At 37.8% G+C, this 10712-nt stretch overlaps 1 protein-coding gene across 2 annotated transcripts in view; it reads left to right on the forward strand.

The window, feature by feature from the left end:
* FYB2 (FYN binding protein 2) overlaps positions 1-10712 on the forward strand; it is a 128437-nt gene that overhangs the window by 110071 nt on the left and 7654 nt on the right. For both annotated transcript variants that reach the window (XM_025427772.3, XM_025427771.3), the window contains exons 16-19: positions 4205-4291; positions 7057-7138; positions 10230-10386; positions 10465-10498. In XM_025427772.3, the coding sequence (XP_025283557.3) occupies positions 4205-4291; positions 7057-7138; positions 10230-10386; positions 10465-10498 (360 nt within the window). The remainder of the gene's footprint in view (positions 1-4204; positions 4292-7056; positions 7139-10229; positions 10387-10464; positions 10499-10712) is intronic.

Raw genomic sequence — 10712 nt, forward strand, 5'->3', positions numbered from 1 at the left:
TTTTTCTTGCTTATTAAGGTAGGCCTGTGATGCTATAAACTTCCCTCTTAGAACAGCTTTTGCTGCATCCCAAAGATTTTGGACCATTGTGTTTTCATTTTCATTTCTCTCCCTGTATCTTTTCATTTCCTCTTTGATTTCTTAGCGGTTGAACCATTCATTGTTTAGCAGCATGTTGTTTAACCCCATATATTTGTGTTCTTTCCAGATTGTTTTCTTGTGGTTGATTTCTAGTTTCATGGTGTCATGATCAGAAAAGATGCATGGTATGCCTTCAATATTTTTGAATTGAGACTTGTTTTATGGCCTAATATGTGACCTATTCTAGAGAATGTTCCATGTGCACTTGAAAAGAATTGTATTTCATGTTTTAGGATAGAATGTTCTGAATGTATCTGTAAAGTCCATCTGGTCCAATGTATCATTCAAAGCCACAGTGTCCTTGTTGATTTTCTATTTAGCTGATTTGTCCTTTGATGTAAGTGGGGTGTTACAGTCCTCTACTCTTGTATTACTGTCAGTTACTTTCTTTAGGTTTGTTATTAGCTGTTTTATATATTTGGGGTGCTCCCATGTTGGATGCATGAATAGTTACAATCGTTATATCTTTTTGTTGAGTCATTCCCTTTATGGTCATATAATGTCCTTCCTTATGTCTTGTTACAGTCTTTGTTTTAAAGTCTATTTTGTCTGATAAAAACATTGCTTACCTGGCTTTCTTTTCACTTCTATTTGCATGATGAATGCTTTTCCATTCCTTTACCATCAATCTGCAGGCATCTTTAGGTTTAAGTCTTTTGTTGGCAGCATATAGATGAGTCTTATTTTTTTTTTATCCATTCTATTACTCTGTGTCTTTTGATTGGAATATTTAGTCCATTTATATTCAAAGCAATTTTTATAGGTATGTATTTATTACCATTTTATTACTTGTTTTATGGTTGGTTTTGGAGGTTTCGCCTGTTCTTCTCTTGCTCTCTCCTGTCACAGTTTGCTGGCTTTTATTTAGTGATATAGATTCCTTTCTCTTTGTTCTTTGCATATCTATTACTAGTTTTTTATTTATGGTTACCATTAGGTTTATATATAACATCTCCTGCATATGGCAGTCTATTCTAAGTTGATAATTGCTTAAGTTTGAACTCATTCTTTACTCCTCTCATCCCCACATTTTAGGTATATGGGTCATATCTTACAGCCTCTTATTTTGTGAATCCCTTGACAGATTTTTATAGATATTTTTACTGCTTTTGTGCTTCCTACTTTTCCTACTTCTATTTATGGTCTTTGCTTTCCACTCAAAGAGTCCCCTTTAATAAGATTGGTTTAGTGGTCTTGAATTCCTTTAACTTTTATTTATCTGGGAAATTCTTTATCTCTCCTTCTATGCTAAATGATAGTCTTGCTGGATAGAATATTCTTGGTGGCAAGGTTTTGTTTTTGTTTTTGTTTTTTTTTTTCAGCACTTCGAATATATCATCTCACTTCTTTCTGGCCTAAGAAATTTCTGCTGAAAAGATCAGTTGATAGCCTTATGGAGTTTCCCTTGTATGTAACTGTTTTCTTTTCTCTTGCTGCTTTTAAAATTCTCTCATCACTACTTTTTGCCATTTTAATTGCTATGTGTCTTGGTGTGGACCTCCTTGGGGTGACTTTGTTGGAAACTTGCTGTACCTTCTGGATCTGAATGTTTTTCCTCCCCGTTTCTACAAGTTTTCAGCTATTATTTCTTCAAATAAATTTTCTGCCCTCTTTTCTTTCTATTCTTCTGGGATCCCTACAAAGTGAATGTTACCTGATGGTGTCAGTAAATTCCCTAAGTCTCTTTTCATTTTTCCCCCTCCTCTTTAGCTTATTTCACATTACTTTGTCCTCCAGATGTCTGATCAGTTACTCTGCTTCCTCTTGTCTATCCTTTATTCCATCTGGTGTATTTTTTAAAATATTTTATTTATTTGAGAAAGAGAGAGAACATGCACATGAGCCAGGGGAGGGGCAGAGAATCTGAGGTAGATAGACTCCACGCTGAGCATAGAACTTGATGTGAGGCTTGATCTCATGACTCATGCGATCGTGACCCGAGCCAAAACCAAGAGTCAGATGCTTAACCAACTGAGCCATCCAGGTAACCCTCCATCTAGTGTATTTTTAATTTCAGTTATTAAGTTCTTCATCTCAGGTTTTTTTGTTTTCTGTCTCTTTAGAAAGGGTCTCACTGAGGTCTTTCAGTCTTCTCAAGTCCAGTATCTTTATGACTATTACTTTCAATTCTCTATCATATGTATTACTTATCTCCATTTTGCTTAGGTCTGTTGCTGCGATTTTGTCCTGTTCTTTCACTTTGGACATATTCCTCTGTCTCCTATGTTGTCTCTTTGTGATTTTATGTGTTAGAAAAGTCATCTACATCTCCTGCTTTGAAAGTAGTGGCTTTATGCTTTATGAAGAAGTCCTATAGTGTCCTGCAGTGTAGTGTCCCCTGTTCATCAGAACCTGGTGCTTCTGGAGTCTCTCCTGGGTGTGCTGTGTCTTGCTATTATGTCTGAGCCACATTTTCCTTCAGTCCAGTCATCTGCAATGGTTCTCTACCTGTTGTAGGCAGACTTTGGTCCCTGTGTTACTAGTGGGCCAGTCTGGAGGTGCCTTGGGTTTGAGATGACTCAAACCAGGAGTTTGTTAGAGATGCAGTAGCACTGAACTGCAGGGTAGTTTCCCTGTTTTCCCCTGAGCAGCTTTCATTGGTGGGTGGGGCGTGCAGTCAGACCAGATGTCTGCCCCCAGGCCACTGCTAGAGCCACAGTCTGACCCCATGTATGATTATCTTTCCCTCTCCTAGAACAGGAGTCACTTAGCAGTGGTGCTGCCCCCTGTTGGGTCTGCTTGCACACTGCCAGGTTTGTAGCACGGGTTTAGTGCACTGGAGGGGCAGGTTCACAGAAGGCAGGCAAGGGTTGGTGCAGTGCCAGCAAGTCTCCCCAACCATGCACTTCAGGAGTGGACCTGCAACCTTCAGACTAAGGTAGGCAAGGCTGGAGGGAGCAGAGCCACAGAAGTGAATGGGGCAGGTGAACGGTGGCAGCAAGCTAGATGAAGTGTTCACAGCACTGGTTTGCATAGGTGTCAAGGCTGGGAGGCAGGGGAGGAAATAGTGCCTGCCCGCTCCTTTGTTTCTGAGGAAGATCCCTGTCCCTCCAGTGCCTGTTCTTTTTTTTTTTTTTTTTTTCCAGTGCCTGTTCTATTAGTAAACAACTCTCCCTCCTGCATGCCCCAGGCATTTTTCAAACTGCTGCTTCTAGGCTGTATCTCTTTGGAGGGGCTTGTTGTGCTCTCCCTTTAAACAAGGACTCAACTTCCTCTGGTCCTCTTGGCTCTCCCAGACTTGAACCTGCTGATTTTTAAAGTTCCAGATGTTAAACCTCACTGATAAGAACTCATGAAATTTGGCCCCTCTCTGGTTTTTAAAGCCAAATGTTATGAGAGGGGGTTGATCTTCCCTATGCCTGAGGTGTCTATTTCTTTCCTTTCCATGCCCACAGCATCCCTCCCTCCTATGTATAGTTCTAAGTGTCTGTTTAGCTCCCCACAGTGACTCTGCCCTTCCTACCTTCTTCAGTATGGCCTTTTCTCTACATTTAGCTATGAAGAGTCTGTTCTGCCAGTCATCAGATCAAGTTCTGGGTTATTTACACTTATCTGTTATCTAGTTGTATCCATGTGATGAAATGAGCTTAGGGTTTTCCTACTCTGCCATCTTCCCCAGCTCCTCCCTGCATCTCTTTCTACTAATGCTAAACATGAGATTTGTCTTCTCTCAAAGTAATGGTTAATATTATTTATGTTTTAAAGGTATAGAAACTGAGGCTCAGGAAGGGAAATGTGATTATAAGCAAGCTGATTTCTTACTTCTGGTTTCAAATTTGGATCGCCACACATCAGAGATCAAAAAACGATGGCCTGTGGGCCAAAACAACTGGCCATTTGTTTTTGTAAATACAGTCACAACAGCAGAGTGTAGTAGTTACTACAAAGATGGTATGGCTTGCAAAGCTTAAGATATTTACATTCTGGTCTTGACATAGATTATCCAAATATACTTCTAGAGGATGTTTTTAAATTTTCTGTAAAACAAACTATCTAGATAGTACTGATGTTTTCATAAATGTCTTAGTTCATATTTACTTGCTCAAAATATCTTTCTCCTCAGTGATGAAGATAAACTAAAAACCTGGAAGCCCAAGTTTTTGATGGCAAAGGAAAAAAAAGGGAGAAAAGATGCTGAAGAATCAGAAAGGTAGGCGCACACATATACTTAATTACAGCTTATCTACTGAAATATATACCTCTTACTAGCTGTGTGACTTTAGGCAAGTCATTAAATTTGTCAGGTTCCTTATCTATAAAGTGAGAATAATAGGGCAGCCTGGGTGGCTCAGCGGTTTAGCGCTGCCTTCAGTCCGGGGCGTGATCCTGGAGACCAGGAATCGAGTCCCATGTCAGGCTCCCTGCATGGAGCCTGCTTCTCCCTCTGCCTGTGTCTCTGCTTCTCTGTGTGTCTCTCATGAGTAAATAAATATTTTTTAAAAATAAAAATATAAGAATAATAGCACCTCTATCACCGTATAGTTGAGAGGATTAAAAGAGATAAAGAATATGAAAATGTAAAGTGCCACACACATTTCTCTTCATTATCATCATCCAGACTTTGGTGGGGATAGAGAATAAAGAAAGATTTCAAGACAGCCATTATTTTTTTTTAAGATTTTATTTATTTATTCATGAGAGACACAGAGAAAGGCAGAGACACAGGCAGAGGGAGAAACAGGCTTCATGCAGGGAGCCTTATGTGGGACTCGATCCCAGGACTCCAGGATCACGCCCTGGGCAGGCACGAAACTGCTGAGCCACCCAGGGATCCCAAGACAGCCATTATTAAATGATGAAAAAACTCTGTCTTCCTTTAGGCTGTAAGAACTTTTCCTCTACAGATGGAACTTACATTAATACACCAATTAGAACTTAAGTTTTGAGAAACTACATGAGAAATCACATAACAAGACTAATTTCCCAAAACATAATTCTAGTTATGACTACATTAGTGTTAGAATTTTAAAAAGAATGTTTTTTAATCAACTCAAGATCAAACTTTCATTCTTGTGACCCAGGTTCCCAGGTGGCTGTTGGGGGAGATGATGTTTTTATGGTCTCAGATGGTTACTGTAATCTGTGCTCTGGAGGACAGGGCACAGGATCTGAGGCACTCTTAACAATGGTCTTGGGGAAATCCTTGTCTAAATAGCCATTGATCTGGGAACACTGTGTGATCTGTCTGCTTTGGGAAACTTGTCTAGAAAAGTCCTAAAGGGGAATCCCCAAACAGACATCTATCTCTACCATATTTAAACTCAGAGGATGGCACAGGATGGGCTTAGACCTGATGTAAATTACTTTTCCCAAGATTGAAAGATGTATTCACAGACTAAAATAGCATCTCTCCACCTTAAACTTCATACTTTTACATAGCATAGCAAAACAGTTTCAAGAGAGAAAGTATCAGTGAAATTTTTGACACTCCTCCACGAAATAGGTTTAGTACTTTAATGTACACATAAGTCTTTTCAGGAAAAATTTTCTAGTGCTTTATTTCTTAAACATTGTAAAACAAGTATTATAGTTTACTTTTACTTTCAACTGAGTAAATTTTAAAATGTGATATTGGGGTTATCAGTTTCCTGTAGATTAATGTATCAATTTCTATGTGCTTTTTGTTCATTTTTAAATGGTTTCTACCATAACTTATTCCACCAACAAGAAATGCTTTGTATACTAGTTAAACCCTTTCATAATCCTTTTATGAATCAAAGATCATGACAAATTTTCAGAGAAGTTGGGGAAGGATATCCCAGTATAAAGGCTTAGAAACAATAGCTCACTTTCTAAGATGTTCCAAGACTTAGACTTGTGTGTGTGTGAAGCTGGAAAGGTAGATTAGGGCTAGCTTATAAAATGCCTTGTGTACCATGCTAGTATCTTATGAGCACTAAAGACAAATGAAAGGTTTTAAGCAAAATAGTGGCATTAATTACATTTTAAAAGGTAACTCTGGAGGCAGGTATGCAGATGGATTTGAGGAAGGAGAGGAAGATGTTATCTCAGGTAAGAAGTGGCTATAATAAAAAAAAAAGTGGCTATAATCTTGGGACAGAACAAAAAAGATGCAGGAGGCACTTCTGAATAAAACTAACAGGACTTGCTTGGCTTTTCTCCATTGATATATTAAACAGCTAAAAAAGCAGCACCAACCCCCAAGTGAAGTGCAAGAGGGAGGAAAAGGGGGAAGAGTGTAATCAGCCTCCACTGTATTTACTTTTATATGCTGACAACTTTGTACTTATTTTGTGGCATCTTGATGTTCTTCATCTGATTCTTCTCCAGAATCATTCAGCAAGCAGTATTCTGATTGAAGAACAAAGACTTATCATTTTTAAAACAAGTTAATTATATTTTGAACCCTGATTCATAGGAATCTCTTGTTTAAGTTGCTTAACCAATTTGATTTTATTCCAAATTAAGATCTTGGTATCCAGAAAAAAACCACAATCTTTTAAAATTTTTTTTAAGATTTTATTTACTTGAGAGAGAGCATGAGCGGGGCGGGGGGTGGTGGTGGAGGGGCACAGGGAGAGGGAGAAGCAAGCTCTCTTCTGAGCAGGGAGCCAGATGTGGGGCTTGATCCCAGGATCCCAAGATCATGACCTGAGCTGAAGACAGATGCTTAACTGATTGAGCCATCCAGGCGCCCCCACCACCTTTTTAATTATAGAAAAAAGCAATTGGTATTACTTACTCTGTTGAGTTGGTCTGAATATTACACTTTGCTCTAATGGAAGTATGTGTGTATCTATATAATTATCTACAAAGACATCTATATAGGATTATATATGTATGATTTTCTCCAAAATATTGTGAAGTAGAATGAGTTTATACATTTGGAAACTTAGAGTTTTATTATGGTACATTTAACCTGACTTGCATATTTTTTGCCACTTTATCTCTTAGGCATTTCTTTAGAACAAAGAAGCAAAACTTAGAAAAGATGAGAATGGAAAAAGAAGAAAAACGTTTTAGAGAACAATTTGAGGTAGGTTCTCCTCTGAAGGTTAAAATTAAAAACAGAAATTCCTAACTTTTAATAGTACTAAAGATCCTACAAGAGTGTTGTACCTCTAGCCTCTGGAATAGAAAGGACCCATGACTAAACAGCTGATGGTTTTTTTCCTGATGCATTTCTATCTTATCCTGCCTTTATACAGGCTATCCTCTCTGCCTGGAAAAACGCCTTAGTTATTCTTAAGGCTCTTTTCAAATGTCACCCTCTCTTCCTAAGAAAGGAACTTAGCACATTTTATCTGTTACACACGTATCTTTTTTTAACACTGATGAGTTATAACAAAGCCTGTGTATGTGTATGTATTCTCCACTGAACTCAAGTCCTAAGTAAAAATTTTTGTCTCATTCAAGTTTGCTCCCCAGCTCCCAATAGATCTGGACCCACAGTGTTCAGTGAGTAAATGAATTAGATAAATGAACAACTGAATGAGTAAATGAAAGAAGCAGTATCTGAACCTCCTTGACTACTTCTGTCATTATGAATCCATTAAGGAGTATTTCCTTAATTCCAAGGTTCAAACAGTCCTGCCTTATAATTTCATAAAGAAAAATTAAGAAATATACTGAATAGCTCCTAGGTCCCAGATACTGGATGAGAGACAGAATGTGGGCATCCTGCTTACAAAATTTGTCCAAGTCGCTACTATTCCCTATTACCGAACGGATAAAGATTGTGTTTCTTCACATGACATATAAGGCTCTTCATGTTATGACTTCTGCTTATCTTTCAGGTTTTATTTCCTGCCATTCTTCACCTTACACTTCAGTCTTTGGCAACAAACTACTTATAGTTCTGTCCCTTCAATGAACATGCACTTCAGTCCTGCTGCTATTTATTCCCTTCCTCTAGGCATTTACTTGGTCTGCCCTACCTGTCTGGTGATACTCTTGCTACTTTTCCCCATCTGACTAGCTTTCATTCATTTATCAACACCCAGTCAAGGCATCTCTTCTCCTCCAGGAAGAATGACCTCATTAAGGAAATTGCCCTTCCTCAGTATACCTCTATATCTGAGCCTATCAAAAGCATTAACATTATTGCAATTATGTGTTCACCAATAATATTATGAGCTCTTAGAGAACACGGTTGTCTTACTTTTATATCCAAGTGTAGAGCAGAATAAAATTACCTTTGTAAATGTCCAGAATGTTTTTGGATTGAACTAAAAAAGAATATACACAAATCCTTCATAATCATTAATAACTCTTGTTTTGGACCAAAGCTGATAAGGACTTATATCTAGAAATCATAATATGATATTACTTACTGCAACTGTGATATTAGTTTAATTGAAAAACAATAGTGTTGGGCAGCCCCGGTGGTTCAGCAGTTTAGCGCCACCTTCAGCCCAGGGTGTGATCCTGGAGACCCAGGATCGAGTCCCATATCAGGCTCCCTGCATGGAGCCTGCTTCCCCCTCTGCCTGTGTCTCTGCCTCTTTCTCTCTCTGTCTCTCATGAATAAACAAAATCTTCAAAAAGAAAAAAGAAAAGAAAAGAACAGTATAACAATTACTTGCTGAAAAGACCCTATATTCCCTCTAGGACTTCTCTCACTTTGTCACTGTCTCATATTTCATGTGTATGGTTCCATTCTTCCTTACTATCTGTGGTGGATTTTCCTTATATATCATTAGAAAAACTATGCCGTATCAGTAATTTTTATTCAGCTCACATCACAAAAGTTTAGTGCCTCGTTTGCGCTAGACTTTGAGAATACAAGGATGAATAAAACTGTCTTCCACTTTCATTTTATAAGATACTATGTATAAAATGCTGTAATAGGAGTATACACAAAGTGCAGTTAAATAGAAAAACATACATGGTAGTTGTGAAATCTCCATGTGAAGTGGTTAGAGAAAAAATTATTTCAGGCAGAGGAAACCATATGAGCATAGGCTTGTAAATATAAAAGGTACCTGGTGTAATCAGGATCATGAGGTAGCTTGATGTGGCTTCATTATTGGGAGAGAAATGAAAGCATGGGAAATGACAGTATGCAAAGGACCTTGAATGTCAAGCTGAGAAATGTGGATCTTATCATGAAAGTAATGAAGAATCTTTAGAACTTGACAAAAAGAAAGTGACCTGATCAGATTTTCATTTTAAGAAATCACTGTATTCATAGTGAACGATGGCCTGGAAAATGGTAAGAAATCAGCGAGAAAGCTATTACTTTGTTAGACAAAAGAAAAATCTATCTTGTGGATCAGATCCCATTTGGTATAGAGTGATATACTTTATTATCTGAATTCAGCACACTTCTGAGAGTGGGAGGAGGCATACCTAATTCTAAGTATGTATAAATACAGATACTAGGTATAATAAGCAGGCTATCCTGAGTGGAAGGAGATGTCTGGCCATCCTAATTTGGTTAACTAGGTGTCTATAAATATAAGCCAAGTATTCTGGAACTTTTTCTGGGTCAAGAGATATCAATACATTAGAAGGTAAAAATGTATAGGCTGGCTAGTTTATCACACAGAAAAAACTTCCCTTGAGGCCATAAATTAAATTTCTCATCAGTTTTTTCACAAATGCCTGTCTTTGACCACAGGAGAGTGGGAACTGCTCCTCCCCCCCTCCCCCATACCTACTACTTCACATATAAGCCCACAGAGAGAGGAAGGGTAGAAAGAGTACTAGAAATGCTAGATATGTTAGTACTAGAGTACTAGAAATGCTAGGTATGTTAGAACATTATAAACTCTAAAGCACTCCACAAAGAGGATTTCTATTTCCCTCTTACTTTTCTGAGTTTAGTGGTAACTTTATTACTGCAACAGCTAAAATACCATCCATGGAACTTAATTTATACCCATGTTACAGATGTCTCATCCACCGGAATTCATTCAAAGACAATTAGGTAAGAAGTGTGAAAACACTTTGAAAATATGACAGTACCAAACTAAATGTAAGAGTGGCATTTTACCAGTACTTTCCTCTTCCTTTAGATGTTATTTAATATCTAGATCTTGAGTTTGAGGTTACTATATTATGTCCTTCCATTAATTTTGTTAGAATAAAAACTGCACAGTCTGATTAGTAATTTCTTATTTCAGTATGACAAAGAGATTACTGTCATCAACACAGCAGTGGCATGTTCCAGTAATTCAAGAAATGGAATATTCTATTTGCCAATAACCCCTGGAGAAGAACTGCAAGTCATTGATACCACTGAAGAAAATCTAGTGATCTGTCGCAATTCCAAAGGCAAATGTAAGTTACTGGCTTATTACCCATAAAATTTCAGTCACTGTTTATAACTTTTCAGACTAGTGATTTTTGTTTCTACAGATGGATATGTACTAATTGAACACCTAGATTTCAAGTAAGTAGTTTGATTTTATACTTCAAATCATGAATTCTAAATACTTTATACATTGAAGACTCCTGCATTTATTTAAAGTCAGGAAGTTTTAAGGATTACTTTGAAAGAGACTTAATTCTTGTGTCTCCTAAGTATCTTATCAGAGGTTTCTACAGAGCTTAACTATCAAACTAGTTAAGAAATCTGCCACCCGCTGCTCCGCTGGCCTCTATGT

Source organism: Canis lupus, chromosome 5, assembly GCF_003254725.2.
Source record: "Canis lupus dingo isolate Sandy chromosome 5, ASM325472v2, whole genome shotgun sequence".
NCBI lineage: Eukaryota > Metazoa > Chordata > Mammalia > Carnivora > Canidae > Canis > Canis lupus.